Raw genomic sequence first — 19,707 nt, forward strand, 5'->3', positions numbered from 1 at the left:
GCGGGCGGCGCCGTGCGGGGTCGCGTGGAAACCCCGGGGGTCGGGGCGAGGCTCCTGCGCGGCGGCGGAGCCGGGCCGGGGCCTCCCCAGCGGCGTCCCGCTCGGCACCCGCCCCAGGGCGGCGGGGCGGCCGGTGGGAGTCGGCCCGGCTCTTCGTGGTAAGTTCTGTGAGCGCCGGACCGGCGGCAGCGGTTGGAGCGGGGGTGCTTGGGGCGGGAGCGGCCTGGGCCGAGGGTGGGAGGTGGATGTGGGCTGGATGTGGTCTGGGTTGGGTCTGGCTGCGTATTCTAATGTCAAAAATAGCCGTGAGCCGCCCGAACGTGCTCCCTGTGAAGCCCCGCAGAGGGAGGAGAGGAGGTGGGTGCGGAGCGTGTCGTGGGGCCTGGCTCGGGCTGAGCGAGGGGAAGGAGAAGCCTCTGGAAAGGGTGAGCTCGGGACGCAGAGCTGGAGGCCAACAGGTGAGGTGCAGACGAGGAAGGTCTGAGAATTGAGAATCTGAGGGACTTATAATGTGCAGTTTAATTTTTACCACCCAAATATTGTTCATGTGGAGTGTCTTCAAAATAGTGTATAAGTGACACCTCAGTTCTCATTTCTGGCTGAAGACTGTGTTGTGTGCTTTTAAAACAAAAAACCCCTAGACCTTTGAATTAAAGCATGTACAGCCCACTGCTTTCTTGCCTGTTCTGATTCTAGAGAGTGAACTTTCACATGCAGATTTGTGGTTAAGAACTTTCTAGGCTGCAGAAAGAGAAATGCTGCAGGTGATTTGGTTGTGAGGGGAAACAGACATGTATTAATGGTAATAGTAATAATCAAGATCCAGACTTTAATATGATGAGTGTTAACATAATTAATGCTACAGCGTTTCTGCAGAGCATTGTGGAAAAGTCTTTCTGAAACTTATGTAGAGTGTGTTAGATGTACGAAAACTGGTCTCTAGGCATGTAATGCATTTCTAAATGCAGTGTGTTTACTTAACGTTGTCAAGCAAGCATAGTTAGCACACAGGTTTTATGGAACAAAATTACCCATTGTGGTTTTGGTTGTTGCTAAAATACTGCAAGGAGATAGCGGAACTATAATAATGTATGAGGTAATGCAGATAAAATACTGGTTAAATATAGGTTGAAATGTGTTACTCTAGTTTCATGCTGATGCACTTGACTTAAAAGACCACCTCACTGTGGATTTGGCCGTATTAGATGGGCTTGTCCAAAACACTTAATAAAACTAGGAAAAGCTTTGAATAAAACTTAGTGTTCGTATTAAGTCTTAGTATTTCTAGTTTTAAAAAAATAACATTTGAAGAAGATATTTGTGCAATTCACAGGCAACGTCACAAGCTGTTTGTAAGGTGTAAACTGTTTCTTGGGATCAAATACCCTCCTAGGAAAGGAATCTAATTCGAAATAGTAACAAAGTTTCCAACTTCCATCAGATTACTCTGGCATTTGGTGTGCTGCAGCACTTCCCCCTCAGTAAATAAATAAATCCTTTACTGAGAATTCGCTGTGATTTGTACTTAGCCCTGCCCTTCACTTCCTTTTCTGGCCTTTCAATTTCTGCCTCTGGTAGTAATCATGGTGGCAGCCTGTTCTTGCTGGAATCAATTCTGTAGCAGGGCAAACTTGAATTGATTTCTAGGCTTGATGGCCTGAAAGATCTTGGGGTGCCTCCAGATCTTCCCCCACCTAATACAATTTTCCTAGCAGCCCATCTGTTTTATGGTCAGAAAGCCTCACGGCTGTGTCTTCACCCTCCAAGGACTTCCAGTTCTGCTGGAAGGATATCTCTGCTGACAAACAGTATCTGCTGTTTGCTCCTGTACTGTACCCGCACTGTTGTACATTATTTTTAGAAACTGGCATATTTGAAATGCCTATTAAAAGCAAGCCTTGTTGTTGTCCCTTTTCACACCTAATCCCTTGCCTGGTTTGTGCTCCTTACAACCCAAACAAGAGGCAGCTTTTTCTGTGGGGCTCTCCAGGAGAGGTTTGGCTAATCCTTTCCAGAAGACCTTTTTTCCTCTTGTAGCAGTGTATCCAAGCCACCCTCTCCTTAAAAAAAAAAAGTGGGGGAAGAGGAGCAAACCACTCCTACAGAGAGCTCTTGCCTCTGGGCCCTTGTAAGCAAGGTGGTTTTGCTTTAGTCTTGTCTGCCGTTCATTGAGTTACGATGCTAAAGGCAGAATCTTCACAATGCTGGAAATTGTCTGGCTGCAGAACTGAATATATAAGGGGGAAAAGTATTGTCTGCATCATACGAATTGCTGCATATATAAGAACATAATTTTGTTATACTCCCCCCTTAGAGGGGTGGTAGGTGCAATACTGGGAGTTAATACAGTGTTTGACCTCACAGTTGTTCAGCTTTGCTGTGTGTCCATCCCCCAAGTCTGCCCAAAGACAGGTCAGGCAGGTGCAGGTGACAGGCCTGTGCTTGAAACTGTGGCATTAAGCTGACTCTGCTGCCAACAGCTTTGTTTCCTTTATCCTTGGCTGCTTTATCTCATGCTCCTTCCACTTGTACTGCTACAGCTCTTTGCTTTTGCTGGGTTGGCCTGGGGTATTGATACAGGGTTAAAATAACAGGGCAGAAGGACTTCGAGCCATCTTAAACCAGCTGCTGGTTCATCATGAGGCTGTGTAAACAGTTACCCTGGCACCGCAGAGGAGGCAGGATGTGGAAGGCAGAGAGATTGTGAGCTGTACAAGAGATTTCCTCTGCTCTTCAGTAGTTCTGACTTTAGGAAACTAGTGCACTACCAAGTAGGGTAACCAAGCCTTTACTCAGAAACCACAGAAAACTCATTTGAGAGGGAAAGAGGGTATCTGTGTCTCTTGTCTCTTGTCTCTTTGCATTTTTTTTTTGTGTGTTGTGATGAAATTTCTTCACTTTTGCGTCTTTAAATTTTTCTTCCCTAATTCTTGCCTTGTATGAGAATGCATTGTGCTTGTTTTTACTGGTGTGCTTCTGCTGTAAATACCACACTGAAATCCAGTGTTTGGAACACAGGACTTTGCTAGCAGAATTTGCTCTTCCAATGCTTAAGTCACTCAGCTGAGACTTCAGATGCTGCTGAAATAGAAACCACTGATGCTCATCGAGTTAAATTGCAGAGGTGTAGTTCATAGTAAGTGACTTATTTTTAGTAAGACCCATTTAATGTGACTGTTAATTCTTTTAAAAAATAAGTAAGTAGTAAACTACATAGCCAGTAGCCATTCAAATGTAGTTATATATTCTGAAATATGCTGTGTTAAGAACTGGCTTGATGAACCACTGAAATAGATTAGTAACCAAGGAGATGATTAAACTGGTTTTGCAGGCTCTGTTTGACCTGACAGGGAAGTTACTAAACAGTATGTTCTGGAAGTATGATAGCAGAGGACTTGAACATCTTTTTTGTGAGCCCTTTCACACTCTGTCCATGGGACATGTATATGTTAGAGAGAATGGTGACAACTGTTTGCTGTATGAGCCAAGTGTTTCCAGTGTCATGCCAATAACTGAGAAGAACTTTTCCCTTTATGCCCAGAGAAAGGGCAATTCTAAATAAAAATTAGTCTCTGAAACTGCCTGACTTTCTTGAAAGCCTTGAACTCCAAAGGTAGCAATCCCTTAGCCACGTGTTGAGAGTGCCACTTTTGGGGCAAGAAGCTGATTCTCTCTCTGAATCTCCAATTTGGTTTCATTTTGACTTTGTAAAGTCTGTAGTGCAGCTCTTCCAAGTGTCTCTTTTCAGTGCTCTGCTATAGGTCCTGTAAATTCCAGGGGAAAATACCTCAGCCTTTTGACAGTCAGGTGAACAGCTTAACTATCAACTCTTAGGTTTTCTGGTTTAGAAACTGGCTGTGGGTGGGCACAGAGGGATGACAAGTGATCTGTAGCCCTGGCAGTCTTGAACTCTCTTCCTGATTTGTACTTTGGGATTACCCTGTGGTAGTTTTCCCTTCGGTCTCAGTGGTGTGCCAGTGTCTGTAAGTGTCTGAAGACCGGATTTAAAAAAAAGGAGATGGAGTTTTAGTCATCTCTGGCTTGAAACGTTGTTATGGTGAAAGGGAGGGTTGCACTGAAGTAGAATGGAGACGTCAGAAGCTCTCACCTATTATGAAAGTGTTCCTTTGTTAATGGCTCTCGGCAATTGCATGATCAGAAATACACCAACCTTCAGAAATACTGCACAGTTAAAGCTGAAGAAGGGGAGTGCAGGCAGACTAAAAAATGGCTAACAATGGTACTTGCTTGGAAATTGGACACTTCTTCAAGGGAGAAGTCTGATCATAATAGAGTAGGTGGCTGGGTGTCTGAAGGTTCAGACTACATTTTAGGTGACTAATTGAACACCTGTAGTTGCCAGCAACTTAAAGCTCCACTAAAATTTGATTTATGCCTGTTTTGTATAAAACCTGAATTTCTTCTCTCTCCCACTCCCCTCCTCTTCTATTTAGGAATAACCTAATTTACTAAGGCATAATTGTGTTTATGTTGTGTCCCTAAGGGTTTTGTGAAGTGAATTTGAAATTTCCTCCTGTAGCAGTACATCCATTATGGATAGAAGTAGCTTTTTAAATATCGAAAATGTGTGCTTCTCTTAGATTGCTCTTCTGAGAACATGATGTCTTTTATTTCTTTATAATTCAGTCAGTTTGTGTATTGTTACAGGTTAAACAGAATAAAGAGCTTGGCATGGTAACAGGCAGTTGCAGAAGAAGCTACCAGCTTGTACTCAGGGTGTATGAATGGTAGCTTATGTCAAATTTGGGACTGATTTAATGTGTAGGAAATGTCCTAAGCATCTTTCTGTAGGAATATAAATCTGTGACTACTGCTTGCCAATGATTATAAAGAGGTAAGGACATGGAACTGGATTAGCTTCTCTTTAGGCTTTTTTAGCTTTATTTTTTTTGGGGGGGTGAGAAAGAACTAAGCTTGCTTGGAAACTTGATCAGACAGTACTTCTCCCTTGAAGTGAGGGTCGGTGAGGCCTCAAATTTGGACAGAACATTAACTGATAAATGTAGACTTGCAGGGTAAATACAGTGGCTTTATCAGGAGTACAGATGTGCAGTGCCAAAGCTTCTGCCTCTGCTGTGTGGTCACTGGCAGAATTGTCTGGTTCCACTAGAATGCTTTGACAGAAGAATTTCTGGAGCAGCCTTGCAATATGAGGCCATGCAGCTTTGCCACTTGGGTGCAATCATTTGTCAGCAGCAAATGGACTTTGGTAAATATTTACAAAGGGTTGTAGTTGGGGGGGATTGTGAGGTAGGTAATTATTAAATATGGAGTCAGTACTGGCAGGAAAGTTGTGGGGGATGATTTAATTCTTTCACCAAAACTTTATTGCTGGTTGGCTGGTGGTGAGATTGCTTAAGGGATTACTTGCATGCTAAACCATTAATACCCTTTGCACAAGGTTGGGAGGAGGGGTGCAGAAACTCCTCTCTTTTAGAAGGAGAGGAGAGAATTGGCTCACTTTTAAGTGTAACTTCCTCGTATCACTTTCCAAATCATAAAGTGCTCATTCTGTCTGCATAATATAATTTGAAAGAAGTTATAAAACTTGGGGTATAGTTTTCCTGAATTTGGCTCCATCCCAAAAGCACTTGGTGATGCCCTATTGGTAAGGTAAGACAAAGTGGAACCCTTTCCTTGGAAAGGTGTCCTTCCTTGTGCCATCTCATCTGTTCTTGCTTCAGTCACACAGGGCACACTCAGAACTCTAAAGATCACTTTCTGGGATGAAATTTCAGGCTCATGTTTTCTGTATTGGTTTTGTGCCGGTGGGCATAAGTTTATTCAGAGAACATCTTATCTGTACAAGAAGAACTTGAACCTTTGAGGGTACCAATGGTTTCTTGACTGTTTTCATGCTTTGGTTTTGTGTTGTGATTTCCACACTAGTAATAAGAGCTACAAACTGCTAAGGGGTCTGAAACTGTGTTCAGTTTTGGCTGTACACTGCACTAAAAAAAACAAGTCTTGCTGTATATAACAACCCTTGAAAGTTTTTGTCAGCTACTCCTTCTGGAACTATTGTCCTTTTGGCTCAGAGGTGTTTGGGTGCAATTGCCTGAGCTGAGAGGGGAGGTCTGTGCACATGCATTTAGACAATAATCCTCAAGGCCATCGCTATTGTTGGAAAACTGGCTGCAATTGTGTGTTGCTGTAGTGACAAACTGGACATGACCTCAGCACAAGTCTTTAAAATACAGTTTCTGTTGTACTTATGAAACATCCCCTCTGTCATTAGAAGTAAGTTAAAGAATGGTCTGAGAATGGTAGATCTGGTATGCAGTGTAATTTTGGAGTATCGGGTAGTGCTGATAAGCCTTTAAGTCTGTAAATTCTTTTAGTTGCCTAAACATGCTTCGAAAAGTTGAAAGTTTGTTTTTGAGCAGGATCTTAGGCCCCTACAGGCACTGTTATCTCTGCTTGAGTTCTGTTTGTAAGTCTGCAGGGCTACAGCCTGAGGCAGGAGTGTAAGGGAAGGAGGGGATGTTTGGTTTTATACTTGCTTTCAAAAAGAATTAGTGTCAGTTACAACTTTGATTTTTGGAAGAAAAATTTGGAATAAGGCATAAAGGAGAAAAGGTGAGGTTGTAGTTTCTTTGGTCAAATAAAACTGAGCAGCACTCTAGAAGTGTTGCCTTCTGTATCAACCTAAAGGTACAGTAATCTTATATTTTTTCTAGTGAGAAAGTCAAATGGAAACCCATTTTACTTACAAGGTATTTTAAGCTGTGGCTTGCCAACATCTACCGTGTTTTAGGTGTGACAAATGTTTTAGGAGCACCTTATGAATTAATTTAAGTCTCATATTTCAATTCTGTTAAGCCTCGGTTAAGAGCTATTCTTTGGTCATCTTGTTAAATTAGAGATTGAAAGAAGGGAATTGAATCAACCGTCTGTTTCTCCTGGGTCTGCTTCAGTAGCCTCAACTGCTTATAAACATCTGCCAGTAGTATCTATGACTGTTGGCAATAATTCCAGAATAAAGCCTGGGGAAGGGGGGTGGTGATTGAAAACACCAGAGTTCACCAATTGAAAGGACAAAAATATATACTGAACAGGAGATGAGGATTGATTACTCCATGGGTTACTCTCTGCTTGGAAGAACTAGAAAATTGTATTTCAATTTCTGAACTGAATGAAAGCTTCAGTTTCTGCATGCTGCATTTAAAGTCCTTTAAATAGGTTTTCTCCTTAGGCTTTTGGAGCCACATAAGTTGTGGTGGTGTGTACATGTCTGCTGTCCTGCTTGTGACAGCATAAGAGCAAAATGATGACAGTTCTGCAGCATGGTTCTCCACTCAGTTAACATCTGTTTTGTATTAAATACTTAGCTTTATGTTGTATTCCTCTCCAGCTTTTAGAGCTGTCTCAGCCAGCCAGATGCAGTAAATGACAGGGCTGAAAAGATAAGTTTGCACTTTTCTTTCCGTGGCACGACAAGGCACTTCACCTGTTGCCTTGGATGCTTGGGTTTGTACTGAGAAGCAACACGTCGTTCTGTGTGCAGTGCTGGCTTGACCTCTCTACCTTCTCTTCTTTATCCAGACCATGGAGCTGAAATGGCTACTGTATGTGACCCTGCTAGCTCTTGGGATCCTTGCTGCCCAGGCACATGATATGGATGACGACAATGATGCTGATGATGTAGTTGATATCGAGGATGACTTGGACGATGGCATTGAGGAGGTAGAAGAGTCAAAATCTGAAACAAGCAGTCCTCCTCCAGCTCCAAAGGTTTGGCATGAAACTTTTTCTAAAAGTTAAATTACTGCTTATGTTGAGGTTAATGTGGGTCTGATCAGAGTCGTCTTTACTTTGCTAACCTTTAATATGTTGTGATGTTATTAAAGATGTTATCTGGGAGTAGGGCTTGGATTTAAGCTTGGGTGCTCTGTTTCTATTCTCATGTCCCTCAGATTCTTCCAGGAGACTTAGATCTAACCTTGGAATGTGTGATGTGATTATCAGGAGTTAACACTAATATTCCCAGCTAGGTATATACTTGAGTTTTAATTGAAGGCAAGAGCTTGGCACAAGCAGCAATATTTATGTAACTTCTGTATTTATGTTGCAAGGGCATCCAGGAGAGCTGTACTTGAGTGTAGAGGAGGAATGTGAGCTTTATGTGCCTGTATTTCTGAAGGGAATTTATCTTGAAAGGTGCATAAGTGCCCCTCTTTTCTAATAGGTTACCTACAGGCCCCCAGTCCCAACTGGTGAAGTGTATTTTGCGGAGTCGTTTGATAAAGGAACTCTGGATGGGTGAGTATAATCTGAAGGATGATTCAGTACAGCAAACAATTTAAAGTCTTGGTGAAAGGCAATGAAACCCTCTCTGTAGAGGTGGTGTTATTCAAAAGTGAATCAAAGGGCCCTGGTTGGTGAGGATTTACAGCAGTGCCTTCTTGAGGATGGCTGTTAAAGTGCTGAACTAAACCAGTATTTCCTTAAGCTCTGGTAACAAGGGGCAGGTGAGGCATGCAAATGTAATGGTTTAATCCTCATCTGACTTTTACTTTCCTCAGGTAAATGTGTGGATGGTGAGGTAGTTTTTACTTTTTTGAACAAGAGTGGGATGCTCTCTCAGGAGGCCATGATCCTGCTTTGGGGGAGGGAAGTGGCAAATGCAGAAAAGTTTGCAGGCTTGGGAGTAGAGCTCCGTGGGAGATCAAGGCACTGGGGTGTAGTCATAGGACAGCAAGGGATGTCCTAAGGGCAGGATTTTTAGTGTGTGTAAGGGAGAAAGGATGGGTTTTCAACCACTGGATGTCTGTCTTCTAGATGGATCCTTTCCAGAGCCAAGAAAGATGATACGGATGATGAGATTGCAAAATATGATGGTGAGTTAAATCCAGGGTTTGGATGATAAATGTTTCCGAAGTCGTTTGTCATATCTGAAGAAGAGGTGCAAGGCTTTTTTTTCTGTTTCCCAACTAAAATATTCATTGGAGAAAATGGAAGGAGTATTTATATACCTGGCTAACAATATGAAGTTCTAATTTAGACAAATGATCCACTTGGGGATTTTAGAAACTGGTAACATTGGGTTAATTTCTCCCCAGGTAAATGGGAAGTCCAAGACATGAAGGACACTAAGCTTCCAGGAGACAAAGGGCTTGTACTGGTAACCCGAGCCAAGCATCACGCGATTTCATCCAAACTTTCAAAGCCATTTGTGTTTGATACCAAACCCCTTATTATACAGTAAGTAAAGGATAACTTGGTGTTCTCTTGTTTCCAGAATGACAGGACAGCAGGCTAAGGTTAATTCCATAAATGAGCTGTTGTTGATTGCGGGTCTACATGACACAAGATGCTGTAACCTATTATAATATTTAAATAAGAGGAGAATAGTAACCCAGATTCCCAAAGGGGAAAGTTGGGAACAGCATGGTTCTTTCTGAACATGAAAAAGGAAGAAATCTGTGTACTCTAGACTTGGTAACCTGTCTTATGGCTTCAGTTCACTTGGTTTAATTGTAGTAACAAGGTCAGGCAACTGACTTTTGTACCGCTAATAGTGGAAGTCCTTGTCCTTTTGAACGAAAGCTGGTCTGTGTGTAGGTCAGTGCACTTTATTATGCAGTAAACTGCCCCCTGTTTCTGAGGTGGAGTGGACATAGGGGTAAAGATGCACTTGTTTCTTCCTTCCTCTGTCTTCATTCATTTACTGGGAAATGAACAGCTTATGTAGCTCTGTTAGGCCACAACCCATGTAGAAGAATCTACTTGGATGTGTGTTAGACCAGCAAGTCAGGGGAAAAAATAATTCAGTGAGAACAGTTGAATTATTATCGACTTTATCAGTTTTAAACAAAGAGTAAACTAATTCATATTTGCACAAGATAATGAGTTGGTCCCTTTGCTTTGCATTACTGTTTAGTTTTGCCTCAAAATACAAGGATAAAAATAAATCCCAGTGGTCATCCATTCCAGCTACTGGCATTGAGAGAGGGTCAAGCATACGTAGCCTATTCCTGACAGAGATGTTTCGCCTTTTTTCAGGCTCCTTGGCATCCCTAAATGTTCTGATGTATGCTTATAACCCTAAATGGGCTTCTCCTAGGACCTAGTTGTTTTTCCTTTGGTAGTCTTGCAGATTGAGTTGTCTGTCTGCTATGGTAGTTGTGGGCAAAATAATTGTCTCACCTCAATCTCTATTGCAGTGTCTTATATATTGGAAAGCTTTTTCTTCCTTCTTTCTACTTATAGATCATAATCTTCTAGACCAGCACTCAATTTCTTTAATCTTTTCTGTCAGGTTAAGTCTTCTAAATCTTCAGGTTTTACTTTTTCTGAGGCCCTTGTGAATATTTTCTCAGTCCTTAGAGTGTAGTGTGTATTTTTAATATTCACTGGGCAAGTGATTTAAAACAAACAAAACCAGAACAGCCTTGCTCTTAATTTGTACCTAAAAATTGTAATTGTGTATTACAAGAGTAATTTTTCCTCCTGTATAACATGTTCTCTCCCCTTTCTATCCAAAACTAAAATTAGGTATGAGGTAAACTTCCAAAATGGAATAGAATGTGGTGGGGCCTATGTGAAATTGCTTTCAAAAACCCCGGAGCTGAACCTGGTGAGTAATGTTACTACTTTGAGTATTAACTGTGAAAGAAATGTTTTTCATTTTGCTTCTTCCTGAAGAAACCTCTTCAGTGAAGGCAGTGGGGCCTGATTGCCAAAGTACTTTGCACTGAGCGTTTTCCCAGTGTTTCCAGTTGGAGAGGATAAATACTGAAATGTAATGGCCCCTTGAGTGGAAACTCTGGAGTTCCCTGGTAGCTGAGCAGTTGCAGACCTTTGCCAAACTCTGCAGCACTTCAGATTTCCCTGGGCTGTAGGATCAAGGAAAAAGTGCTTAGGAGAGTAGCCCGTGTATGAGGAGAAATCTCTTCAGGAAGCTCAGCACAGAAGGAAGATTCCATGTTTCATCTTCTAAAACAGACTAATGCAGATAACTAGAACTATACCTTGCATTTTTGCCTTGTCTTTGACATGGCAACCCATGTGAGTTACTGTGTCTTTTGAGAAATTGGACTGGATACAATCTCACATGTTCAGCTGCACACATGACTTATATAGAACTATTTGTTTCATAAATGACCCTTGAATGCATTGTCTTAAAATTGTGGTTGATGGAAGAGACTGTGATACAACCCTAAGGCTTAAGAATTGTTTTCTGTCCTCTCAATCATACACTTCCCTTGAAGTGCCTCTTCAGACAAAGCTGAACTGCTGGGTCACCTTGCACAGGTTTCTGTAGCCTGTGGGTTTTCTTTTGCCTTCTTCCTAGACTTTATAGGACGTACCTTTTATGGCTTGTTACCCATCCTTCTTCTTTCCTTCTGCAGTCTCATTGGAGTTGTATTATTAATAGAGAGATTCCAAAGTATTAAAAAAAATCCAAAACAACCACAAAGACCCAGAAGATTTCTTGGCTGCCCAATCAGTTTTGTATGTGCATTGAATTTTAAAATAACATTAGCAAGAACAAAGACTTGCAGTCAGTGTTCAATGGTGAAATGATTATATCCAGTTAGATATCAGATTGAGACAGTACCTCAGCTCATAAATTCAACTTGGCCTCACTTTTAGTGCTGCTTATCACTTTGTGTGAAAGAAACTGGCTGGACTAGCTACTCATTCTTTATTGCCAGTAACTGATACTTCTATGTTGATAGCTCTTGAAATACTTTATTGTAATACAGAGATATACTTAAACATTGTGGTTGTCACTTACACTAATCTTTCTGATAACACTTATATAGCTGGTGTTTTCCATGTGAAAAGGGCAGACCAAAGATGCAAAATGAAGTAGCTGGGATAATTCTGGTGTTTTTTCTAGAGGCTTATGTGAGGAATACAAGCTTTAGCGTGGGACTTGATATGCAAGTTGCAGAATAACTTCTAACGAATTAGGAGTTCTTATGCCAGGCAGTGACTTAAGTTGTATTTCAAAATGATGAAGTTTTGCATTGTTTTTAAAGGACCAGTTCCATGACAAAACTCCATATACAATAATGTTTGGCCCTGACAAATGTGGAGAGGACTATAAATTGCACTTCATCTTCCGGCACAAAAACCCAAAGACTGGCAAATATGAGGAGAAACATGCAAAGCGTCCAGATGCAGACCTGAAGAGTTACTTCACTGATAAGAAGACTCATCTTTATACTCTAGGTATGGTGACTGTTAAACGTGCATGTTAATAACTCCAACGTTTCCTGAATCAAAAGCTCATAAAATGAGCCAGATAAACAACTGAGTGTTTGTGGCAGTGCACCATACAACTAAAAACCACTTGAAAGCTTCAAATGCAAAACCTGGGCATCTCTACAAAGGCTTATTTCATACTTACAGGAGGTCTGGTTTCATATAAGAAAGGTCATGAGACCTTGAACTTAATACTTAAAGGAGAACTGAATTTCAGAGCAGTTATCTGAAATAATCATCAGCATTTATGAACTACCTGAATGCTGCCCTAGAGTAACTTGGGGTACACTGTGCTTTAGATTTAGAGGCAGAGTGTTGTTCTTTTTGCTGCTTTTGTAGTACCAGACAAACTCAGGGGTTCCTGAAATAGTGTCTGCTATATTAGCTCTGACTAAAATCTTTCAGGGAGTACGTTAGCTTTTCCTGCTGAATAAAGTAGTGAGATTAAAATCTTGTTAGTCAGTAGTAGAAAGTCTTAGTCTTGAGTAGAATGTGAATATATACATTGTTACTACTAAAGCAATACTTACTGTGCCAAAGTCAACTTGTGGTAACTGCTAAAACACACTACAAACCTCTCTGTGCTTATAGCATGTTTAAAGTAGGATTCCTGCCATGAGTCTGCTTTCTCACAAGGTGAGATGTGGTACATCACCACTAGTTATACTTTGGCATAAGGAGAAAGGTCCTTAACAGTTCTTTAAAGCAGTTGTTGGGTGGGTGGTAGCTGGGATTGTACAGTGGGGATGAGTGATGCTTTATGACTCATACTTTGTATCATATATGGAATGACTACAACAACTTTTGTCCTTATAGTCTTGAATCCTGATAATAGTTTTGAGATACTGGTTGATCAAACGGTTGTCAACAGTGGAAATTTGCTAAATGATATGTCTCCTCCTGTGAATCCACCCCGAGAGATTGAGGACCCAAATGACCAGAAGCCTGAGGACTGGGATGAGAGACCAAAAATCCCAGACCCAGATGCTGTTAAACCAGATGACTGGTAAGCTGATAGAGGGGTGGAATTGAGGGAGTCCTTAGCCTCATAATTTGGTCCTGATCAAAGTTTCTCTCAGATGTCTTACAGAAGGTTTTTGAGTCTTGTCCTTGTAATCAAAATACAGTCAGTTTAGGCATCTTAGCAGTGCTTTGGTAGACAAAGGCAGACAGGTTCCACATCCTCTGGGAGTTTCTATTTAGTGCTCCTGTTATTCTGTTGGCCACAGACAAAGATTTTACAGAAACACCTGTGCTAGCTGTTGCTTTCATCCGTATGAGATCCAAAGATGAGCTGCAGAAGGTGTAACTGAAAGCTGTTTGTAGTTGTTTGTGTAATGCCTTAGTTTAAAAGTGACTGAAAAATCTGATTCCCTAAATCAGAAACTGATCCTGGCTTTCTGTCTCTGAGCCAGTGCTTTGTGAATGACAGATTCAGTTTCAAGTTCAAGTGTGTGTTTGCAGTGACTGCCAAGATATGGGATTTGCTGTAATATGCTCTTTCTAGATTGGCTTTTAAAATTTAGTATTACCTTGCAGTGGGCACCATGATGTGCCATGAGACATGTGTATAAGCAACAGATTGCAAGGCAATTCCTTTCTGAAATCATGGTGTTACCCTGACAGAAGTGAAGGTGGCTAGCTGTCTACCTCAGTGGGCTTGTTCAGAGTCTGTAGAATCATGCCTTGGGGTTAAGAGCTCTTATGTGCTGTGTGTGTTAATACATAATGTTCTGCTCTCCAGGGATGAGGATGCTCCTGCAAAGATTGCGGATGAAAACGCTGTGAAACCAGAGGGCTGGCTGGATGATGAGCCAGAATATGTAGCAGACCCTGATGCTGAGAAGCCTGAAGATTGGTAAGTTTACTGCCTATTGCAAGCGACAGCAAATATTTCATGGCTTTGGTACTGACTTTTACGAGTGTAAGAATAGCTGGTTCATTGCCACTTGCTAATGAGTTGCCGATTCAGGCTGTTTTGCTTCAAAAGAAGGCGGCAGAGTTGGTTTGAGGAGTTTTGTCCTGCATTCACCTCTGCATTTTTCAACTCTTCTGTGATTTGAAGCAGAATGAACAGGGCAGGGATGTTCATCTTGCAGTTGTACCTACTTAGAAGGGGCAGCGGGGCAGTCTGTGCTCAGGGACTGGCTTTTGTTGAACCTCTGTGCTTCAGTTAGTCATTAAAATCCTTCTTCCTTATGCAGTATATTTATCTACAGACCTGTGCTATACAAAGTTTCGGTATCTCCATTTTATGTTAGGAGTATTAATTTTCCCAGGACTTGCCTAAGTTTTATGCTGTATGAAGGCAGGGGGTGGACTTCAAAACTGAATTTTCCTTTGCAGGGATGAAGATATGGATGGTGAATGGGAGGCACCTCAGATTGCAAATCCTAAATGTGAGGCAGCTCCTGGCTGTGGTACCTGGCAGCGCCCAATGATTGACAATCCAAACTACAAAGGCAAATGGAAGCCTCCTATGATTGATAACGTGAACTATCAGGTTGGTGTTTTCCTTGCATAAACTGGTGGCCAATGCAGCATTTCTCTGACAAAAAGCAGCATGATTTAGATTCAGCAGGTGTAATTAAGAATTCAAATGCTGTTATAATTGCACTGTGTTTCAAGTGGACAGATTCAAAATCCTTTCTTACCAGACTTCATTTCTTTATATGGGTTTCCAAACCTGCGAAGTTGCACCCATAGACATTGTAATTAAGTGCAAAGGATTGTTATTTCTCTCCATTCAAAATGGGCTGAGAACTAAAAGTTGTTTTCTGTTAGGTGAGGCAGAATGTCTTTTGTCTTTCCTAGGGTATATGGAAACCTAGGAAGATTCCAAACCCAGATTTTTTTGAAGACTTGGAACCTTTCAAGATGACTCCCTTCACTGCTGTAGGACTTGAGTTATGGTCCATGACATCTGACATCTTTTTTGACAATTTTATCATCTGTACTGAAAGAGCTGTGGCTGATGATTGGGCCAATGATGGATGGGGACTGAAAAAGGCAGCTGATGGTGCTGCAGAGGTGAGAGATGAAAGTTTAATTGTTCTGCTGAGTGGAACAGTAGAAGCATTGCTGCTGTTCTCTCCCACAGCCTGTGTCAGTGTATACCTGTATGTGCCAAGGCTGAGGGTTATGGTATGGTAATGGTTGCTATAAGTAACTGTGAGTACTCACTGCTCTCTTTTGAGTTTTTGCTCTGACAATTGGACTGTTTAGCCTGATTCTTAATTTGTAAACCATGAAAAAAAGTACTTGTGCAGGTTAGCTTTAATTTTTTTTGAGGTATGAAATACAAAGTTTAAAGTTGCGAAAAGTGTATTTGAAAATTCTGTTCCTTAAACTTAAGTGCTACAACTTGCTGTATGGGATGAAATTTGACAGTTCTTTTTGTCTTACAGCCTGGTGTTGTGGGCCAGATGATGGCAGCTGCTGAAGAGCGTCCCTGGCTTTGGGTCGTCTACATCCTCACTGTGGCTTTGCCAGTGTTCCTTGTTGTCCTTTTCTGCTGTTCTGGGAAGGTAATGCATTTCCTCTGATAATTAGTGTCATGTTTAAAAAGAGGTTCAGTAAAATGTGCCTTAATGCCACAAATAATTGCCTGGGTTTGACGTTGTCTTTTAGAAACAGCCAAGTGCTGCAGAATACAAAAAGACTGATGCTCCTCAGCCTGATGTGATGGATGATGAGAAAGAGGAAGAAAAAGACAAAGGGGAAAAAGAAGAGGAAGAGGAGGAGGAGGAAGCAAATGAGGAAAAGCTGGGTAGGTAAACTAGATAATCTTGAACAATATTCTCCCTCACAGAATAAACCAGGAGGATTGGCAGACATGGAGTAAAGACAATGGTGAACTGAAGATAGGTCAGAAATGAGAATAACTTTTTTTTTTTCCCCTAGAAGAAAAGCAGAAAGGTGATGCTGATCCAGGAAATGCTAGTCAAGAGGAGGAGGAAGAGGAGGAGGAGGATGACCGGAAACGTGCATCAGAGGTTAGAGTGCTTGATCTTTGAGGGAAACTTGTGCATTTTTTTCCTTAGTTTATGTAGAACAGACCTTACTACAGTGTTAAGAGTTAACTTGGCTCATATGATGCTACCTCCCACTACCAAACTTTGGAAAACTTATATGACTCTGCAGAATAGGAATTGCTGTGGCCAGCTTGAGCAGAGCTGGGCACTTTGCTAAAGGCACTGTGTAGAGCCTGCCTTGACAGAGGAGTGGGAGTGCATGAACTGCATCTTCTTGAGGCAAAAGGCTTATTCAGCTCTGTGTGCAGCCAGGATGTGACCTTTTAGTGCTCCCCACTGACATAATGGCTGACTTAAAAATGGGTGGAGTGTTGAAGTTAAAGGATTCTCCCATCAGCAGAAGCTGCTGAGTGCTCCCAGCAAATGGTGTACATCCACTGTGAAAACAAGGACTTGGCTGTTTGCCACAAAGTAGTTACAGCAGTAGGTCCTTTCAGAAAGTAAATCCTAATGTAGAAGTGAAAGTAGATTATTCTTTGTAGATGTTCACAAAATGGTTATTAAAGATAATCTTAGGTTTTATTTCAATATTTACACAAATTACTTTCTTGCAGGAGGAGGAAACTGTGAATAGATCACCCAGAAACAGAAAGCCAAGGAAAGATTGAAAAAAGTCATAAGAACTTGATCTGTGATTTTTTTTGTTTTGTTTTTTTTTTTCTTTTGTTTTGAAACATGGTTCTGGGAGAGGACCTTGGACACCTTACATTGAAACTTGGACAAACCTCAAGATTTCACCATCCACAGGTTCCAGTCACACTATCCAATGTAATGGAGTGTCTAGCAGTAAAATATTTGCAATCATCTGTTTTAAAGAGCATCATTCCTGTAGAAAGAATGCATTTAATATAATGGGCTGTGGATTTTGGAATGTAACATAACTAACCTTTTCATTTTTGGTTTTAAATATTCTTTTCTGTTTTTAAGTAGATTGGTAGAATTTTTCCAGTCTCAAACCTTGGCTTAATTTAATATATTAATTAGTGAAATATAACAATGAATCTTGAAAGTGCTAGGTGATAATGCAGTTTTATAACTAGTTTTTTTTACAAATATGTAAATTCCTAAATGCACCGATGTCTTTATATCCCTTAAAATTTGGTAATTGTTTAAAGAAAAGTTATCAATGTCTTTGACAACCCCTCTGCCCTCAAAAGAAAAAACTAGGGGGGATGTATGGGGAAACAAGTAGTGAAACTGTAATTAATGAACTTCATTCTTTTGGGGGGAGGGGAAAGAGGAAGAAGGGGTGGAAGGAGGGGGTTAGACAGTCTATAGCATATGATACTGTGCATGGCTAAAGCCCTGTTAAGTGTTGACAAACGATCTGGGATTTGGAGTGGGTCATGTTAATGTGGCATTTCATCCTGCAGACCTTGCAGATAACCGATTTTGTTTGTTCTTGAGCTCTTTTTGTGAAGCTGAGGGTTTGGGGGGAGGTGTGGTTAGGCTACTTCCCCCTTTCCCCTCTGCTCAGCCACCGATTCTTTCCTCTCTGCGTGAAGATGCACCTCTTCCTGAGAGCAGCTCTGCCTCAGTTGCTGAAGCACTTCATGTTCAGCTCATTGTCAAGCTCGATTTCATAGCTAGGCCTACTCCTTTCCAGGGTCCAAACACTGAATAAAACAGTGTCCCATATCCTCTCACTGTTGTCACTGTATGTCTACTGTAGAAATGGGGGAGGTAGGCAGGTACACAAGTTGAACTGAGTATTTGTTAAGGAAAAAGAAAAAGAAAAAAAACACAACCAAGATGTCAGTATTGTAGGTGGGGAAGGAGCATGTGGAATATCTTAACTGGTATGTGAAACTGTTTAAGTCCTTTATCTGCTCTTCATGTAACAAGTGCATTCTAAATTATATTGTGAATGTTAGGGAGTTCCAATTCCAACTGAATAAATTTTTTTAAAGCGTCGAGTCTACCACATTATACTGTTTCAAACACTTTTTTTTGTGGAATGCAGGTGAGCACTACAAGAGCATTACCTCTGAAGGTGAAATGGATGTAATTCATTACACTGTACCAAATATGTTGGCGTTTGGATGTCTATATAGATAAACTTTTGCCTTTGTTTAGAGTGAAATTAAATGTCCTAAAATTACTCTTCTTGCACTGAATTTAAACACTCCAGTGTTGTTTGGTCATAGGATAGGTATAGTGTAGGGAATAATTCCCAGGGGCTGGGGAGGGAAGAGTGTTCCAATTACCTTGCAAACAGTCTAACCAATTACTAAAAGACTCTTGTTTTTGGTTTGGGTTTTTTGTTTTGTTTTGTTTTTTTTTTTTTTGTAAAACACTTCTTGCTGCCTGTCCTTATGTTGTATCCCTTGGTTGTTGTGTTTGAAATACTAGTGATCACAAATGCATAGCAGGATTTCTTGATCTTTCTGCAGTGTGCAAATAAACTATTGTAAGCAAGATACTGGAAGTAATTTCAGACTTCTGTTGGGAGCTGTTGCATGTTTAGAATGCCTTTGCCTGTTGAACACCTGGTAAATACTGCTCCTTATTGCAAATATAGCTTATACTCTGACATGGAAGATGTCATAACTTAAGCATTGCTACTGGCTTGTTCTCAGGACTGTATTTTTATCAAGGAGCAGCTGCTATTTATGACTCTCAGTCCTTTGAGATGAAGTATGTGTAAATGGTTTCAATTCAGCTAACATTTTGAGCACAACATAAAAATCTATTAATCTAATGGTTTTTTATCTTAATATGCAAATTGCCTTAAACTCCCAAACGACCCATGTGCATACATGTTCTTTCAAAGCATCAAAAGTGAACTTGAGATCTGCTATCAGCTTTTAAATAGTACTATATTAAATCTAATTGTAAATCTACATTTGCTTCTGCTAAATCTCCTGAAAAAGTCTCCTGTCTGCATGTTATGGCTTTTTTTGATACCTTAGTGTATGCTTTAAATAATCACTACAATAAATGAAGACTTTCCAAAATGGATAGACAACTCAAGTTACTTTTTATCTTGCTTTCTGGCTTGGGTGCCTCAGTTTGACCTCAGGATTGCTCTTATTTTTAAAGTCTTGGAGGAAAAAAAATTAGATATCTGCTTATCCTGAGCGCTTTTAAAGCATAACTGTGTGTTCTAAAGTAGTGAAGCTCCACCTTAAACTGGGTTTGGAAGTGTTACAAACACTTGAAGGTGTATTTGGGCTTTTTGTGTCTGTGCACCCAAGGGTGGCAGCTCTTGAAAAGGATGCTGAGCTTAATGTGCTGTGTCTGAGGATGAGGGGGGGTGTTAAACAGAGGTGGAAAATAAAATCAAAACCCATGGGCTCTGAAGAACACGAGGCAGCAGAAGGGCTGGGAACAGTTTTTCTCCTGGAGCTGATGCTTGGTCAGGGAGTTGATATTAAGGATGCTGCTTAATATCTAACCAACTAACCCTTCCCAAAGCGTTGCTGGATGTGATCTG

The 19,707-nt window shown here is 41.0% G+C and overlaps 1 protein-coding gene across 1 annotated transcript; it reads left to right on the top strand.

Annotated features, from left to right (window-relative positions):
• Window positions 1-284: 284 nt before the first annotated feature.
• Window positions 285-19,232, top strand: CANX (calnexin). Its single transcript, XM_008921027.3, has 15 exons — window positions 285-458; window positions 7,567-7,755; window positions 8,210-8,283; window positions 8,803-8,861; window positions 9,084-9,225; window positions 10,519-10,600; window positions 12,012-12,204; window positions 13,054-13,243; window positions 13,982-14,095; window positions 14,584-14,740; window positions 15,052-15,267; window positions 15,645-15,764; window positions 15,868-16,006; window positions 16,141-16,232; window positions 16,826-19,232. The coding sequence occupies exons 1-15, from the start codon at window positions 291-293 to the stop codon at window positions 16,877-16,879; spliced, it is 1,989 nt and encodes a 662-aa protein (XP_008919275.2). The 5' UTR covers window positions 285-290; the 3' UTR covers window positions 16,880-19,232.
• The last annotated feature ends 475 nt before the right edge of the window (window positions 19,233-19,707 follow it).

The sequence above is a fragment of the Manacus vitellinus genome, unplaced genomic scaffold (genome assembly GCF_001715985.3).
Source record: "Manacus vitellinus isolate BGI_N305 unplaced genomic scaffold, ASM171598v3 scaffold_51_pilon, whole genome shotgun sequence".
Lineage (NCBI taxonomy): Eukaryota > Metazoa > Chordata > Aves > Passeriformes > Pipridae > Manacus > Manacus vitellinus.

Bases quoted from the DNA above. Each gene is read 5' to 3' on its own strand.
- CANX (XM_008921027.3), top strand. From the start codon at position 291: ATGTCAAAAATAGCCGTGAGCCGCCCGAACGTGCTCCCTGTGAAGCCC. The intron at 7,756-8,209 runs GTTTGGCATGAA...CTTTTCTAATAG, and splicing joins GTCCTCCTCCAGCTCCAAAG to GTTACCTACAGGCCCCCAGT. The intron at 15,268-15,644 runs GTGAGAGATGAA...TTTGTCTTACAG, and splicing joins CAGCTGATGGTGCTGCAGAG to CCTGGTGTTGTGGGCCAGAT.